The following is an 18,811-nucleotide window of genomic DNA, read 5'->3' on the forward strand; positions in this document are numbered from 1 at the left end:
ATCTCTTTGGTACCATGACACGTTTTCTTATCTATTCTGCTTACTATATGGTGATTTTATTCAGCTTCAGAAACGTATGTGGGGATTGAAATAGTGAAGACTCTGGCTATTAAGCTTTTGTCCTCCATAGACCCTTCTTAATGTAAATAAAATCGTCTAATCATACCCAAAAACTCATGGTAAAAATGCTTCGCGGTAAAAAAGGAGTTAAACTGTGAATTCACTCCCGTTGTGGCGATAGAGACAGGGTGTGACATGCTGTGACTAGTGACAACTGATTCGTGGCTACCAATAGATATCTAACAATTACAGTAGGAGATACGATTACAAGTTTCAATTTACTAATGGTGTTATGAAAGTCTCGGTCAGTACAAGGCATCCTAACAGGTATGGGATGGAAGGGAGACGGAAATGTCGGTTAGTCTCCCATGAAAACTTACTGTGAGAATTTTTAAGATAGACCTTGTTTTGTCCTTTCATTTTTTCACTTCTTTTTTTTTTCATCTCGTCTCCTTGTGTCTCTCTCCTTAAGGGCAGCGCAAGATGGCTGCCGCGGCCTCCAAAAAAGGGACCGTTGCATCCTCCTTTTTATTACAGCCTGCCGAGGGGGAGGCACAGGGGAGGAGGGGGATCGTCGCTCCCTCCCTCTTCCTCTTTCCCTCCCTCTCTCTTTACTGCTGTCCTTCCCGGGGTGTTTGTGGCGAAGGGAGTAGAGTGGAGAGAGAGGGAGGGAGTGGAGGGAGAGAGAGAGAGAGAGAGAGGGATGCAATGGAGGGAGGGAGAATGAGGGAGAGAGAAGGAGGCATAACTTTACGTCCGCGGCTGTTTGTGTGGGAGTTACCGTGTCTGTGTGTGTGTGTGTGTGTGTGTGTGTGTGTGTGTGTGTGTGTGTGTGTGTGTGTGTGTGTGTGTGTGTGTGTGTGTGTGTGTGTGTGTGTGTGTGTGTGTGTGTGTGAGAGAGAGAGAGAGAGAGAGAGAGAGAGAGAGAGAGAGAGAGAGAGAGAGAGAGAGAGAGAGAGAGAGAGAGAGAGAGAGAGAGAGAGAGAGAGAGAATGTACCTTACTCAGAATACATCACAATCGTCGATCCACAACCTTATCAGCAATATGGCAAGATTCTACAGCATCATGTTACACCCAAACGCATCCATCACTACACCAGTGCATCCATCATCGTAATCATCATCCATACTCCACATCACCACTTCATTCTCCACCCTTTCCCTTCCTCTGCATACTTCATCACTAATACCACCACCACTACCACCACCACCACAGCCACAGCCACCACCACAGCCACCACCACTAACAGTATCACCACCACCACCATCTTCCCTCGGTTTTTTTTTTGTTTTTCTTTCTCTCAGAGCTCTCTAATATTTTCTCTTTTCCTCCCTCCTCGCCCTCTCTCTCTCTCTCTCTCTCTCTCTCTCTCTCTCTCTCTCTCTCTCTCTCTCTCTCTCTCTCTCTCTCTCTCTCCTACCCTCCTTTCCTTTCTCACACACTTCACCACCACCATCACCATCTTTCACTCCACACCACATATCACAGTACAGAACCATCACAACACCGCACATCACCACTCCAAAACCATACTCCGACCTCTCTCACCACCCTCACCCCACACACACACACACACACACACACACACACACACACACCAAAAAAAAACCATCCTTCAACCATCCATTACGCTCAAAATCACCACCACCACCACCACCACCTCCTCATCACCACCACACTTCACACCACATACATCTTCCCCCTTCACCAATACCACCACCATCATCTCGACTCACTACGACTCACCACCTCGTCTCCCTCTTCCTTAGATGGGCCACCACAGCATGGACGGCTTGGAGATGCTAGACCCGATCTCCTCCTCGTCTATGACCACGCTAACCCCGATGAGTGACGGCGGCTCCATGCACCAGCTACACGGCGCCGTCTACACCCACAGTCCCATGAACTCCATGATGCCGCATCCAGGCCTCACGCATCCCCATATGCCTCTCGGGTAAGGTGGAGCAAGGTAGAGGGAGGTTTAGTAAGGCTGTAGCGAAGTGTAGGAAGAAATAGGAGGATGTAACAAGGTTTGGCAAAGGTGTAGGAGTATGTAAGCAGGTATTCAGAGTAAGTGGGGGAGAGAGAGAGAGAGAGAGAGAGAGAGAGAGAGAGAGAGAGAGAGAGAGAGAGAGAGAGAGAGAGAGAGAGAGAGAGAGAGAGAGAGAGAGAGAGAGAGAGAGAGAGAGAGAGAGAGAGAGAGAGAGAGAGAGAGAGAGAGAGAGAGAGAGAGAGAGAGAGAGAGAGAGAGAGAGAGAGAGAGAGAGAGTGTGTGTGGAGGTTTTAATAAGACTGCGCCCGCGAGCCATGCGCATTGCCTGAGAGAGAGAGAGAGAGAGAGAGAGAGAGAGAGAGAGAGAGAGAGAGAGAGAGAGAGAGAGAGAGAGAGAGAGAGAGAGAGAGAGAGAGAGAGAGAGAGAGAGAGAGAGAGAGAGAGAGAGAGAGAGAGAGAGAGAGAGAGAGAGAGAGAGAGACAGACGAACAAACAGACAGACCGACAAAGAAGGACACGACAAAAAAGACGCTCATATACATACATACATACATACATATACATACATACATACATACATACATACATACATACATACATACATGCACAAACATACAGTGAGAGAAGCAGATAAACAGAAAATGAAAAGGAGGAGATAAATTGAGAGAGAGAGAGAGAGAGAGAGAGAGAGAGAGAGAGAGAGAGAGAGAGAGAGAGAGAGAGAGAGAGAATATGAAAGGGGAAGATTAAGTAGGGAGGAGAGGAGGGTAGTTAAATGAAATGAGAAACACAGAGAAGAGAGAGAGAGAGAGAGAGAGAGAGAGAGAGAGAGAGAGAGAGAGAGAGAGAGAGAGAGAGAGAGAGAGAGAGAGAGAGAGAGAGAGAGAGAGAGAGAGAGAGAGAGAGAGAGAGGAGAGGGGAGAGACACACTGAGGTATAAAAGAGATTATATGGATGGAGGGAAGGAAGGAAGGAAGGACACAAGGAAGGAAGCAGCGAAGAAGAGAACATTATGAGACTTAATCGTGAAGGAGGAGGAGGAAGCGAGGAGAGAAAAGGAGCGTTGTTTTGATCTTAAAAATTTCTGTCCATCTTCCAAACTGTAGGAAGATAAGGAAAATGATAAGGAAGAAGAAAAGGAAAAGGAGGACGAGGATGAGGATGAGGATGAGGATTAGGATGATGATGAGGAAGAGGAGGAGGAGGACGAGGAGGAAGAGATTTTATAATTATCAGAACATTTGGTTAAACAATAAGAAAAAATATAAGTAAGAGATAACAGATAAAAGGAGATAACGATAAGAAGAAGAACAACAACAATAATAATAATAATAATAATAATAATAATAATAATAATAATAATAATAATAATAATAATAAAACACTGAGAAGACATCCCTCCACTTCACACAAGCAAATGGCCACTTTAGGCATTGGAACACAATTTTGATCAATATCCGCTAAATAAAATGCGGAAAGGCAATGAAAGGAACCACTCTTCATCTTACATATATACTTAAAATAACTCCTACGACACATTTGAAGACATTAGGAAGAGTTGCAGATTAAATTAAGTAAAAGAAAAATATCTGAGTACACACATTTGTTTTTTATATTAAATTGTGATGATTTTTTTTTTTTTTTTTTTGTTATTGTTTCATGTAGATTTGTGTTTTCATTTTGTTCGTCTATTCATTTATTTTATGCGAAGACAATTTTACACAAGCCCTTTCACTGTTTTTCCTTGTGTTTGGTGCGCGTATTTATTTATTTATTTATTCACTTACTTTTTTTTTTTCGGAGGGGTGCAATCGAAGACAATTCTGCACTCAGTCACTTTCACTTTCATTTCTAGTACTTGGTGTGTGACGCTGGAACGATCACAACTATGGCAGGGGAGTGAAACATGAACTCATAATAGTGCTATACTCATCCATCACTACCTGAGCTCAATGTGCCTTGTATCCTCCTCCTCCTCCTCCTCCTCCTCTTTCTCCTCCTCCTTTCCTTTACGTGACAACCTGCAGCAGAGGATCATTTTGCCACAAAGAAACATAAAAGAACTACCCCCGCCTATTACTACCCATCATTACCACCACCCATCACCTATTACCCTCCGATCTCGACCCATCACTCACACACTACCTCCCATTACGGTCTTTTCACCAATTCCCTATCACTACCTACGACATCACGACATCACTCTTCATCACCACCGCAATCACCTCGAGGCCAGGCGACTATGAATGGCTCAGGGTGATATATATAAAGAATAAGCATATAATAATGATAGTGGTGGTGGTGGTGGTGATAATGGTGATGATAATGGTGCCTGATATAATGTTCAAGGATTTTCCGTCGACCATACCCACCATTACGTATTACTATGCTCCTCCTCCTCCTCCTCCTCCTCCTCCTCCTTATCAAGACACCACGCCTCGCCCCGTGTCGCCGCGTCTCCCCTCCGTGCACAGTCAAGACACGCGATTCAGACTGACCTAAATTGAAGCCCCTGTGTCTCTTCCACTCTTTCCACCCACTCCACACACACACACACACACACACACACACACACACACACACACACACACACACACACACACACACGGACAGGCAACATAAAAAACACGACCGTTTATCATATTGCTTTTGATAAACTAAGTGGAAGAAAAAAACACTAATCCCTAATTTTCTCCTTTCCCTCCCTCTTCTCCTCCTCCTCTTCCTCTTCTTCTTCTTTATTCTCTTCCTCCTCCTCCTCCTCCTCCTCCAACCTGTGCCTCTGTTCCTCCTCCCCGCAGCATGCACGACACGGACACGGACCCCAGGGAGTTGGAGGCCTTCGCTGAGCGGTTTAAGCAGCGGCGCATCAAGCTCGGGGTGACCCAGGCTGATGTGGGCAAGGCGCTGGCTAACCTCAAGCTGCCGGGCGTCGGGGCACTCTCCCAGTCCACCATCTGCAGGTAAGCACTGATTCACTTCATTCTTAATCCCCTATTCATTCTGCTGTCTATGTAGTGATTTCATAAGCTTCAGAAACTTAAGTGAGTGATTAAAATAGTGAAAACTCTGGCCATTAATTTTCTGACCTCCATAGACTCTTTCTAATGTCAATAAAATGGTCTAATCGTATACATATTTCAAGGATAAAATGTTTCCGAGTACTGAAGGGATTAAGCCCGTATTTTGAAATATTTCTACCCTGGACCTCTACTACTTTGACTCTAATTGACGCTTCATGGATTTCTTTAGGGTGTTTCTTTTATGATTCTAGAGACGCATTAAAAAATTATTTGCTCTCTTAAAAGGAGATACAGTCTAGGTAACCATTTATTTGGCTTTTGTAAATAGTCATGGGCATTAAACGCTTGGCTCTCTAAGTAGGATTATTTTTAAAAGGTAGAGATGACGTATTTAATCAGTCTTGTACCTACGATGCCTCTATAACAGACTCCCATTCTTAAAGACATTGTTCTCACATTTAAACTATTCTCAAAGGCCACAGTGATGACTAGATGACCTTGGTTGCCAACTCCCTTCTTTCCTTTACGATTTTTTTTTACTTATGATGTCTTTACAAATTATTTCCATTATCAAACACATTTCCATCTTTCACTAAGACTATTTTCAAAAGTAAACAGAGATCCTTAGTAAAATTTTAATGTTTTTTTGCCAATGATGGTGTTAAATTTTTCCCTAAATTATCACTAGTCATGTAAACTCACCAAGAACTCTTACATTAGTCTTAAAGATAAAAAAAAAAAACCCTTGCAATGTTTTTTTTCTTCCATTGGTGATGTAGAATGACTTGCTGAATTGTCACTAGAATCATGAAAACACTCTTGAATTCCCCCAGTAACTCTTCTATCAGTCTCTTAAAACCAGTGGAGAGAGGACGCTAGAATGTTTGAGGATACACGTACGTGGTCCCAGAAGTCGGCTCTGTTCCTCCATTACAGCAACATTTTCTAGGTGTATTCTCGTAGCTTAGTTTTCTTACTTTTTTACTCTTCTTTTATCGTTTTGTCAGTATTTGCAATGTATTGTTTTCTTTTTCAAGATTTTTTCTAGTGTTTTCGGTTAACACAGGCAGAGTATTATTATTCTTTTTCTTGCTTTTACATGTTCTCTTTAAAAACAATAAACAACAAAAACGAAAACTAACAAGAAACTAAACATACAAAACAAAACGAAACAAAACAGACACTTAACAAAGGACACTAGAACACCAAAACAACAACCACAACCAACCAACCAAACAAGAAACAAAACATTACCAACCACAACAAACACACCACCGCAAACAATACAACCAAACCGTCACTCCAAACACCACCACCATCACCACCACCACCACCACCACCACCACAACCACTCACTCCCTATTTTCCTTCACCTCCCCTACAGATTCGAATCACTGACGCTGTCCCACAACAACATGATCGCCCTGAAGCCAGTGCTGCAGGCGTGGCTGGAGGAAGCCGAGGCGCAGGCAAAGAACAAGAGGCGGGATCCTGAGGCGCCTTCTGTCCTGCCCATGGGCGAGGTAGATGATGTGAGGACGGCGGCCGTGTCTTCCCAGGGTTTTAAGGCCACGCGAGGCGGAGAAGGAGGAGGAGGAAAAGGAGGAGGAGGAGGAGGAGGATGATAGGAGCCACATCAACGGGACTGCCACTTGAAAGACGTTTGCAAAGAGGATTTCTCTCTCTCTCTCTCTCTCTCTCTCTCTCTCTCTCTCTCTGGAGCAATGGACAGGATTGGGAGGGATGATTCTCGGCAGCTGAGGAAGAAGAGAGGATTCTTGGCCGAGGAGGGAGAGGAGAGGATTAATTTAGAGGATGTGGGGAGTTTATTCGGATGTGTGTGAGTGGCAGCGATCAGAGGAGCAGCAGGGAGGAAGGGAGGAGGAGGGAGGGAGGGAGGGAGGAAGGCAGGGATTATGGTAGTGCTGGTGGAAAAGGAGGAGGAAAGGGAAGGAGACTAAGGTGGAGGAGGCTGACAAGGAAAAGGAGGAAATAAATATATATATCTGGCAATACCATTTCCTACTAATCTTCCTATCTCTGAATCTCCTCTTACTTTTTCTCTTGTTCTTTTTTTCCTCCTCCTCCTCCTTCTCCTCCTCTTCCTCCTCCTTCTTCTTCTTCCTTTTCTTCACCTTTACTATCCTAGTTCTCTTGCTACAAACGAATTATCACAAGCACTCCTACTCTTTTTCCTTCTCCTCCTTCTCTTTCTCCTTCTCCTTCTCTTCCTCCTCCTCCTCCTCCTTTTTCCTTCTCCTTCTCCTCCTCCTCCTCCTCCTTTTTTCTTTTCCTCCTCCTCCTCCTCCTCCTCCTCCTCCTCCTCCTCCTCCTCCTCCTCCTCCTCCTTAAAGACGAGTTATACTAAAGACAAAGAAATTAGTACGCTCTGTAGCTCATCAACAATAACAACAACAATAACAACAACAACCAATATCGAAAAGAAAACAATTTCAAACAAAGCAAGAAGACTTAGAGAGAGAGAGAGAGAGAGAGAGAGAGAGAGAGAGAGAGAGAGAGAGAGAGAGAGAGAGAGAGAGAGAGAGAGAGAGAGAGAGAGAGAGAGAGAGTGAAAAATACGAATGAAGTGAGGGAGTAAATGGATTAAGTGAAAGGTAAGGAATAGCGGAGGTAGATTAGCAACAACAGCAGCAACACCAACAACAGCAGCCGCAGCAGCAGTACAGTGTAGGGAGGCTGTGCACAGTGTTTGGTGATGGCTTAATTACGCACACACTCCACGCCCCTTGTGTAAATCCTGCCCCCCCCCTCCCCTCACAGGTAACAGTTAGGCCTTACCTGAACCTTCTACCAGACACCCCGAACCTAACCCGAACCTCTCCAAGTAACCCCCTCCTCCCCCCATTACCTCCCAAACTCCTGGACTTTCACCCATCACACACTCCCTTTTCCTCCCTACCCCTGTCAAGTCCCTATACCCTCCCATCTGCCCACCAAAAGCCCCATACACCCTGCCAGAAGCCCTCAGGAGTCCCACAGGCAGCGTAGTCACAATTTATGTCATCAAAGTGGAAGGGTTTGAGGACTCAGTGTGTTGTGTGTGTGTGTGTGTGTGTGTCTGTGTGTTTGTGTGTGAGTCAAGTTATTAAAGAATATTCTGAGGACCTGTTGAGGGCGAGCGGGGAGCGGTGAGGCGTTGATTATAGTTCCTCGTGATATTTGAGGTTATTTAGAGGATATTTGGAGCCGTCATTTAAGGAGTGTATTGTAAACCTTAATCATTATGCTCTTGAGGTTAAGTAAGGAGCAGCAGCAGTAAGAGAACGTGGGGGATGGGAGGGGAGGGGATTTGGGGGAGGAGGAGCAAGAGGAGGAAGAGGAGAGACTGAGGGTGGATGGATGGAAGATATATGTGTTTGTATGTGAGTGTGTGTGTTTATGTGTGTGAGTGTGTACGCTTGTGAGTGTGAGTGTGTGTGTGGATATAGGCAGAAAGAACGGAATGAAGTATAGCTTGGTTGCGACTGTACACACACACACACACACACACACACACACACACACACACACACACACACACACACACACACACACACACACACACACACACACACACACACACACACACACACACACACACACACACACACACACACACACACACACACACACACACACACACACATTTATTGCTGTTTTTATGGCTAACCTTGTCGAACCTGTAAGGGACTGGCAACTGAGTGGGTCTTTATTTTTAATATTTTTCTTGCCCTTGGCCAGTTCTTCCCTCTTACAAATACACACACACACACACACACACACACACACACACACACACACACACACACACACGCCCGGTAGCTCAGTGGTTAGAGCGCTGGCTTCACAAGCCAGAGGACCGGGGTTCGATTCCCCGGCCGGGTGGAGATATTTGGGTGTGTCTCCTTTCACGTGTAGCCCCTGTTCACCTAGCAGTGAGTAGGTACGGGATGTAAATCGAGGAGTTGTGACCTTGTTGTCCCGGTGTGTGGTGTGTCCCTGGTCTCAGGCTTATCCGAAGATCGGAAATAATGAGCTCTGAGCTCGTTCCGTAGGGTAACGTCTGGCTGTCTCTCAGAGACTGCAACAGATCAAACAGTGAAACACACACACACACACACACACACACACACACACACACACACACACACACACAGGGTAAGCTCAAAATGTCTGTCTTTCAAGTGGCGTCCCGTGGCTGATGGTGGCCTCGATTCATCTCTAGGGTGTAGAATAAAGTATCTTCTCCGTTATAGACAAGGGCCAAAGAGTGACTCCTAACACCCACCCTCCCTTCACTGTACCTTGAGACACATGTGACGCCCAGCACCTCAGTCAATGCCCTCAGCTCACTCCACCAAGGAACCTTCACTCATCCCAGATAAGGTCGCATCCTATACTCACCTTTCTCTATTGACTTGTGTTTGAATTTGATTTTTATAGAAGAATCTTGTGACGGGCAGAGAGAGAGAGAGAGAGAGAGAGAGAGAGAGAGAGAGAGAGAGAGAGAGAGAGAGAGAGAGAGAGAGAGAGAGAGAGAGAGAGAGAGAGAGAGAGAGAGAGAGAGAGAGAGAGAGAGAGAGAGAGAGAGAGAGAGAGAGAGAGAGAGAGAGAGAGAGAGAGAGAGAGAGAGAGAGAGAGAGAGAGAGAGAGAGAGAGAGAGAGAGAGAGAGAGAGAGAGAGAGAGAGAGAGAGAGAGAGAGAGAGAGAGAGAGAGAGTTTTGATACATATAAAGTTTTCATTAAATTGCATCCTTAATTTTCAACATCAATAATAATAATAATAATAATAATAATAATAATAATAATAATAATAATAATAATAATAATAATAATAATAATAATAATAAATGTCACAAAATAAAACCATATTCAAACCATATTTCTATTTCACTCAATCTACATTTCTCTATATTTCCTTTTCTTCCACTTCTCCATATCCTGTTTTTTTTCATTATTTTTCTTTTCTTTCTTTTCCCTCTCGAGTATCAAAATTTCACAAGCGTTTAACCAGGAAGGGCGTGACGGCGTAGGCTGAGTGAAGGTTCCAATGTGTTAGGCGTCAGTCACTTGTATCTCTGTGCCACCTCGTGTTGCTCTCAGGACTAGAACTACACGTGTTTGGTCTCACTTGACGCTGGCCTTATAGTTTACTCAGTATTGTTAGTATTACTGTTGCTATTGTTGTCTTTGTTATTGTTCCCTGTCTTTCAAACTCAAATCCCCTTCCCCCACTCACTACCAACACACTCACGTATAGATTTCAATGTATATGTGTTTGTCTATATTCATACCTAACTTAATTACCTACACACACACACACACACACACACACACACACACACACACACAAGCATGCACGTACACGCACACACACACACACACACACACACTTGTACGTTCGTCCCAATGGTGTCAGTGTTTTGTTTCTCCTCATCTCTTTTCCCCCACCTCTGTCTTTCTCTCTCCTCCACCCTCTCTCCTCTCCCGCTCCTTCCCCTTCCCTCCCCCTCCCCACGCACCACCAACCAATAAGCATGCGTGGTTGGGTTTGTGTTGACTCCTCCCCTTCCCCCCTACCTCTTCCCCACCATCCTTCCCCATCCCTCCATCTCCCCCTTTCCAGAGTATACACTGCATGAGTAAACAGATAAACACACACACACACACACACACACACACACATACACAGCAGTAGAACCTAATCAGTGTTAAATACCTCTTTTTTTATCGAGGTGTTTACAGTTTATGATAGAATAATTCAGATTTTGATTTCTACATCCTTTCATTTCCTTTCGTTTCTCTCATAATGAACGCAGCGGCGTCTCATATCACTTAATTGTTCGCCCTCCCCTCAACTCCCTGCCCGCCCCTTCATCCCTATGTCAGTATCCCATCACCTGAGCATCCCTTCGTCAGTATCACCTGGCTTTATTTCACCTGAATTGGATTGCCTCTTCAGCCAACCACACTTCCAGTCATCTATCTTCCCATCCTCACTCATCCCTATGGTTCATTCTACGTAACATATTTTCACATGTGTTAAAAGTTTCCCCCTTACCCGTAGTCTACATTGTTTCCACATCACTGTTGTAAATGTTCTCACACTCTTAAATGTTCCCTTCACTACTTCACCTTCAGAACACCTTTAGTAATGTCCACATGCAACACCTGATCCCCTCACATATCCCCCTCCCCGATACTGTGTCCTTCTTTTAACTACTGGCCCGTGTCACTTTATAAACTTGTGTAATTAAAGAGATCCAGATAAAGACACCCGATTCAGCATGGCCTAAAACATCGGAAGAAAAAAGCCCAGTTCTTCAATAAACCTATTTATTTTATTTTTTTTCGGTTTACAGTTCCCATCACGTTATCACTTATCACTTACTCATCTACATTATCCTGTCTTCATTATTGCATTATTGATATACTTATGTCACTCTTTAATTTGATTTGTCTTTTCCTTTTCTCCACATACTCGCTACTCATCAAAAATGCACATAACTCTTATCATTGTCATCATCATTTATCATTACATCTCATGATTTTACTGCTACTAATTCAGTCACGAACACAAACACAAACACACATACACACACACACACACACACACACACACACACACACACACACACACACACACACACACACACACACACACACACACACACACACACACACACACACAAACACACACACACACACATTCCCTCATAACCCAGCCTTACACGTTCCTCCCAGGTTTCTAATACCATTTTTACATTGCCCCCAGAAGCGTAAGCGAACGTCTATCGCAGCGCCGGAGAAGAGGTCACTGGAAGCGTACTTCGCCGTGCAGCCACGACCCTCGGGGGAGAAGATCGCAGCCATCGCCGAGAAGCTGGACCTCAAAAAGAACGTGGTGCGGGTGTGGTTCTGCAATCAGCGGCAGAAGCAGAAGAGATGAAGTTCGCGGCCTCCCAGAAGCAGATGACCGGGGCCAACGTGCACACCTCGATGGGCACCATGATGACGTCCCCTATGCCGCCGCACACGCCGGTCCCGTAGTGGATGGCCTCCCCTGGTGCCAGACCAGCCCTGGACTTGCCCGCCCGCTCCGCCCACCACCAGCAGCAGCACCACCACCAGCAGCAGCAAGCTAACCGCCCTTCGCCAAACTCCACAGCCAACGCCGCGCCCTGCCCACCCACACCCCGCCCACTTTGGACGGACCAGGGTGATGCAGGTGACCGCTGGATGGCACCGGGGCCATCGTGGGCTTACAGTTACGCCTACGCTGCTGCTCACGCCCACCAGGCGACACGCCAGCTGACACAGTGACACCACAGTGCTCAGTAGCTGGACGCTCACCAAGGGCCTTGAAGTACAGACGGGTGGCAACGTCTGTGCGATGGTGGGTGGAAAACGGAGCGATAAGCGAGCCAAGGCGCCTCAGAGGCGCAGCATAGACGCTGCGCCCATGGCGTCGTCCAAGGCATCAGGGGACGGCCAGTGTGAAGCTCCAACGATGGTGGAGAAGGTGAAGAGCGCCATGTATCCCCACGCGACGTGGGCGAGAAAGGCGTCATGGACTGGTACGGCCAGCGCTCAGGGTTGATAGAAACGTTCTCACACTGGTCCGAAGAGAAAACAAACCACGATGTGATTTTTTAAACCTTTTGAAGGCATGACTGTGAAGTCCATGAATGTCAGGACAAATTGTACAAAATTAGAGTAAGTCTCCCTATTTACAGCATACAATGAGTACGGCTACATGCCCCATCCGGTGATACCTGGTGAAACACGGCGTCGCTGGTCCGGCCGCGGGGCGTCCCAGCCCGCCGGGCCAACACGATATGGACCTTCTGTCGCACGGCAACTAGGCTTACTTTCCAATGTTTCCACGGTACGAATGACGAGTAGGTCTTATATGTACCTTGTAAGGATTCTGAGAAAACTTTTTTCTTTTAACCAAAGAAGTGTAAATATAATATATTAACGGTACCAACTTTACTGTCACGGGACGGTAAAGGACCCTGCACTTCCACGTGCATCAGAGCTCAAGGATTTTGTGAACTAGTCGTAGGTAGTCGTAGCTCTCCTTTATTGTTTATTTTCCGTCACGTGTTGCCCGCCGTCGGTCGCTGTTGCAGGATCCGCGTCGAGCCCCTCGTCGTCAACCTCGTCGTTGTCCTTCGCCGCCACCACCACTGCCGCTGCCGCATTTCTCGGACGAACACCTTTTAGGAACGTCTAAGATTTTAGAAAGATTTTGGTCTTCAGGTCGAGGCAAACAGAGCCGATCTCAATCCTGATTGGCCAATCTTGCTGCATGACGACACTGCTCCCGCTGGCTTACAACCTCCGTTCGATTGCGCCTTACCGATAACTCACCCCGGCAGAATGTAACTGCCGGCGGTCGAGGAGAGTGTCCGATAGCGGAGGGAAGCAGCCTTTGTACGACGAAATAACCTCGAATCCATTTCCAGGATTTGAGTCGATGTAACTCTTCGCGGCGAAAATGGTTGAGTGTGGTGAGGCAATAAAGCCAGAGTGCAGGCATTCGGACAAGCATGGTCAATAACGTCCAAGATCGGGCGGCGGTCGGGAAGGGAGGCCGCCTGACCCACCGCGGCCACACAACACCCACTTGGCCTCGTAAACCAGCGGGGGTCACAGCGGGCGACGGAAGGCTTCCCAAGCAGCGTTCCGCCGCGCCGGGCCAGACACACCTCATCGCTGCACACCCACAACCTTGATCGCTCCCAGTCTAGTCATCGGTGACTTAGTCTCGCCGAGTACAAACTTCAAAAATATCTGACATAGAATGTCACACTAGTCAATACTATACGGTGCGTCGACTCACGGTCGTGGAAGACGGTCGCCCCGCGCCTCGCCGCTGGCCGGAGCCGCGGGGCATCACCACCACACACTAGTCAGGCCGCACGGGGTGGCGGCGAGGGGATCGACGCCCTGCTAGCGGGGCCGTTTAGGCGCCAGGTGTAGAGGCCAGGTGTTGAACCGTGCACAAATAATTAATATGAGCTTTAACTTAGTCATTTTTATAAGTGTCTGGCCTAGCTTGCAAGTGTAGAGGGAGCCCGCGCGAGGGCCACGAGGACTCGGGGCCTCCTGACGCAGGCGAGGCGCGGGGCTCCTCACCTGAGCACCGCCTGCCAGCAGTCACAATAAATACTCTGCCTTTCTCGGATAAGAAATTATTTTATATGTATATTATTTGTCTTATTTATTGACTATGTATAAACCCACTGTGAATAATATTAACGGACCTGTTGAGAATGCCAGTAGTGGAGTGTTGCAACTAGCTTACTGGAGCTGCATTTTATACCAGATTCCTTCAGGGATCACGATACTCTTTACGACACCAGACAGACCGCCGCCGCCCTCCTTCCCAGCCTCGGCACCTGCCATACCAGTCAATATTTCAGCATCATTCAGTGACGGTGTTCCTGTCATGCAAAACACAGAGCAGCACCACGCCCCTCCCTGGCTCGGGTGAGTGTTTGGACGTCACTAAGTAATAATATCACACTGAATAGCCAAATTATGGCTTTATCAAAGGGCAGGCCGGCAGCCCAGCCTCCCCGCACACTGTCGGGGGGCGCCGTGCCGCCGGCAGCCAAGAGTTGTAGAGGGCGGCGTCCCGCAGGTCTGGCCATAACACCTTCCCTTCATCACTTGACGGAGGGAAAACAGTAACACGATCACTCCACCTCTCAGACCACTTTTTTCTTTGCCACTACTTTTATTGTCATAATTTCTTTACCGAGTCATCGCAACACGCCGCTGTCGTCGCCACCTGGGCCGCCTGCCATCCTGGGCAGCTTGACTCTCTCTCACCAAAGTCATGCTCTCATTTCTCCTTCACGTTTTCTCTTCCGCAAGTCTTGTTTTCCTTGCTTGCATTTCTTTTGCATACATTTTCCATTAGTCACAGTTCTGAGTCTTTCTTCTATAAAAGAAAATTATCAAAGAACGGGTTTAATTTTCACTTTTACTCATTTCCCTTCAGGGCAAGCAATTCTTTGCCTTAAGATTACTTTATATTTCCTCTCTCCCGTCACATAGAGAAAACACTTTTGTAGCATTGAAACTGTAGCACACTTCCTTCCTCCTCTCTACCGTCCTATTTTGGCGCCTCTGTTTCCGTCACAGCAGGCCCCCACCGGGCCTAGCAGATCCACCTCCACTATGGGGAGGGATTTTTACACCCTGTGCCTTACTCCACCGAAAAAAGAAAACGAACAAAAGGAAAATAAACCGAAGACTGCTTTCCTTATACTTTGTTGCTTTCCAGTGCATTAATTTAGCTTTTTTTAAAGTTTATTTTGCTATTAAAAAATCTTCCGTTTTGTTCTCTTCCCCCTTTCTCGTACCCCGACTTAACTCTTCTTCCCCTTTCTCTTTCTCCTCCTCTTCTTCCGCGGTCCAAGAAGGCGCCGCGGCCCAGGAGTCGACGCCGTTCATGTATAAAGCCACGAAGCCAGCCAGCCGTTCCTCCCTTCAGTTAGGAGGCGCCCACCAGCGGCCTTCGAGTTGCGTGCGAAGCGAGGCTGACGGAGGTAACACACACACACTCACACACAAACACAGAACGCAACAAACACATACACATCAGCCCGCCACGCCTCCATCATCTCTTTTTTGTGTCTAGAAGTAAAGATCCTGTTTCAGCCTACTCCTCTCTCTCTCTCTCTCTCTCTCTCTCTCTCTCTCTCTCTCTCTCTCTCTCTCTCTCTCTCTCTCTCTCTCTCTCTCTCTCTCTCTCTCTCTCTCTCTCTCTCTCTCTCTCTCTCTCTCTCTCTCTCTCTCATCCTTCCATCCCGCCATCCTTCCATCCCTCATCCAGATTCCTCCCTTCGCGGCGTTTCCAAGCAGGTGCAATTATTGTTGCGTTCAAATGTACTTCTCCAATAAACACACACACACACACACACACACACACACACACACACACACACACACACACACACACACACACACACACACACACACACACACACACACACACACACATTAAGACCTTTCCTTGTGAACGCCGCCACTACTTTCGTCTCCAGAAAACCTTTCCAGAATACAAGAAATCTTCCTTCACTCTTCCACATCCTTTCCTTCCCACCATCCACTCACTCCACTCCAAGAATCCTTCACCACCCATTCTCCATCAGCCACTCTTCACACCACATCACTATTTATCCCTCCACTTTTATCCACATCACGCTGACCCATTCCTGCCCTCTCCTCCACTCTATAAACCATATCTCCACCTCACTTTCTCTCCACTCACCCTCCACATCTCCTCCACGTGGGTGCCTCGCCTGGCTAATGGTAATCTGCTGTTTAATTTCTCGTCATGTGGATACACGACAAATTTTTCGTCTCCAGTGCTCGCCTGTTAATGGGTTAATGGATTTGTTTACCATCTCACTCTCACATCTGTTCACCTGCTTTACCTGATTAGTCTCCCTTCCGTTCCCTTCCCCTCCACGTGACATTTTCATGCCTCCCCAACACACCCTCACTCACACAGGTAACTCGCCCCCATCTCTTCTGCTACTTATTGTATGTAATCGTTCGCCTTTCCTCCAAGAATACCGCCATACATATCTTCAGGTAATTCATGTTTCTAGTAACGAGAACTTGTACAATTTTTTAGTCAGTTATTATCATTATTATCATTATCATTATTATTATTATTATTATATTATTATTATAAGTGAAGGTGTTTTCTAATAAATGTATGATGATGATTATGAAGACTACCTGTTATCATTGCTACTATTATTATTGTCATTATTATTATTATGTGTTTTTTTTTTCTAATACTTAAGTGAACCTTCAAAAGGACCTCACCCATTTACGGTTTTCTTTAATACTCAAGTTATAAGTATACTGTGTACGAAGTGTCTGAATTAACATGCTGTGTATTATTCCTTTGCCATTCCGTTGTGGTCGTTACGCATTCTCATGTTTATCGTAAGTCTCATTAGTCACGCATTCATCATTTAATTTCCCTCATACATCTTATTTTTAAGGTTAACTCAGGTTAGTGTTGTTCATTCCTTCATTCATTATTCCTTTGTCCAGATTCGCGGCATTATGTTATTCACGTGTTTACTCTGCCTTAAAGGTTCTTCACGACTCATCCATTGCCTCCTTCATTATTCATTTCCGTGTATAAATTTGCCACTCAACAGTCAAGCACTCCAGGCAGTAAGGCAGCCTTGTGTCACCACCACTACCGTCACCACCACCACCACCACCACTACACCACCACCACTACCACCACCAACACCACTACCAAGAAACTAACCTTCTACTCCCTCATAAACCTCCACCTCCTCTTCCTCCTCTTCTTTCTCCTCCTCCTCCTCCTCCTCCTCCTCCTCCTCCTCCTCATACTCCCTCCCTCCTCCTCCTCTTCTCCTTTATCCTTCTCCTCCCCTTACCTCAATTTTCCACCCCACTCCATCCGATACCTCCAGGTCACACACAGACACACACACAGACACACAGACACACACACACACACACACACACACACACACACACACACACACACACACACACACTCCCCCACTCACTCGGTGTCACCCCTCCCCTCCACCACACCACCACCACCACCACCACCACCACCACGCCTCCACTTGAAAATATTTAATAACCAGACCTTCTGTTCGGACATCCATCAGTGTTTCCGGTGTAGGCTGTTTATAGCAGAACCATAATGAATTGTTGGTTACTAAATAAAAACTTTTTTTGTAAATATCTTTTCGTTCTCTCTCTCTCTGGCCCTTGGGTAACTGCGATTACCACCACCATCACCATCGCCACCACTGCTACTGCTACTACTAATGATACGGTTTCTACTACTGCTACTACCAATACTACTACTACTACTACTACTACTACTACTACTACTACTACTACTGCTGCTGCTGCTGCTGCTGCTGCTGTTGCTACTATTACTAATGCTATTATTACTACTACTACTAATACTATTGCCATTACTACTACTATTACTATTACTACTACTGGTAGTAGTATTACTATTGCTACTACCACCACCACCACCACCACCACTGCTGCTGCCACTGCTGCCATTACTGCCACCACCACCACTATTACTACTACTACTACTACTACTACTATTACTACTACTACTATTAGTACTACTGCTACTACTACTATTACTATTACTACAACAACAACAACAACTACTACTTCTACTAATACTAACACTACTATTATTAAACAACAATTATTTGTTTATCCACGTCCACAGCCAACATGAACATCACCACCACAACCAACATTACGACCACTACCAACACCACCACCGCCACCACCACCATGCCGCCGCTGTCATGAACAACAACAACAACAACAACAACAACAACAACAGCAACAAACGGAACCATCAGCTGCTTTGCTTTTTTAAAGGGAAAAACACAATACATTTCGTCAAACATTTCCTTCTTGCTTTTTCCTGTTTTTTTTTTTACTCTAATTGTTCGTGCTAAGTTTTAAAACGAATCCCTCCTCCCCCTTCTCTCTCTCTCTCTCTCTCTCTCTCTCTCTCTCTCTCTCTCTCTCTCTCTCTCTCTCTCTCTCTCTCTCTCTCTCTCTCTCTCTCACACACACACACACACACACACACACACACACACACACACACACACACACACACACACACACACACACACACACACACTCAAATGCAGAATGAA

General features: G+C 46.1%; 1 protein-coding gene across 5 annotated transcripts in view; it reads left to right on the forward strand.

Annotated features, from left to right (window-relative positions):
• LOC123514073 (inhibitory POU protein-like) overlaps nt 1-17,850 on the forward strand; it is a 140,417-nt gene extending 122,567 nt beyond the window's left edge. For 2 of the 5 annotated variants that reach the window (XM_045271670.1, XM_045271674.1), the window contains 4 exons: nt 1,832-2,016; nt 4,857-5,018; nt 6,463-6,610; nt 11,854-17,850. In XM_045271670.1, coding sequence (XP_045127605.1) covers nt 1,832-2,016; nt 4,857-5,018; nt 6,463-6,610; nt 11,854-12,027 — 669 coding nt within the window. In that variant the 3' untranslated portion in view covers nt 12,028-17,850. The remainder of the gene's footprint in view (nt 1-1,831; nt 2,017-4,856; nt 5,019-6,462; nt 6,611-11,853) is intronic. The other 3 variants (XM_045271671.1, XM_045271673.1, XM_045271672.1) reach the window with 3 other exon arrangements.
• The last annotated feature ends 961 nt before the right edge of the window (nt 17,851-18,811 follow it).

This window comes from Portunus trituberculatus, chromosome 37 (assembly GCF_017591435.1).
Source record: "Portunus trituberculatus isolate SZX2019 chromosome 37, ASM1759143v1, whole genome shotgun sequence".
NCBI classification, from domain to species: domain Eukaryota; kingdom Metazoa; phylum Arthropoda; class Malacostraca; order Decapoda; family Portunidae; genus Portunus; species Portunus trituberculatus.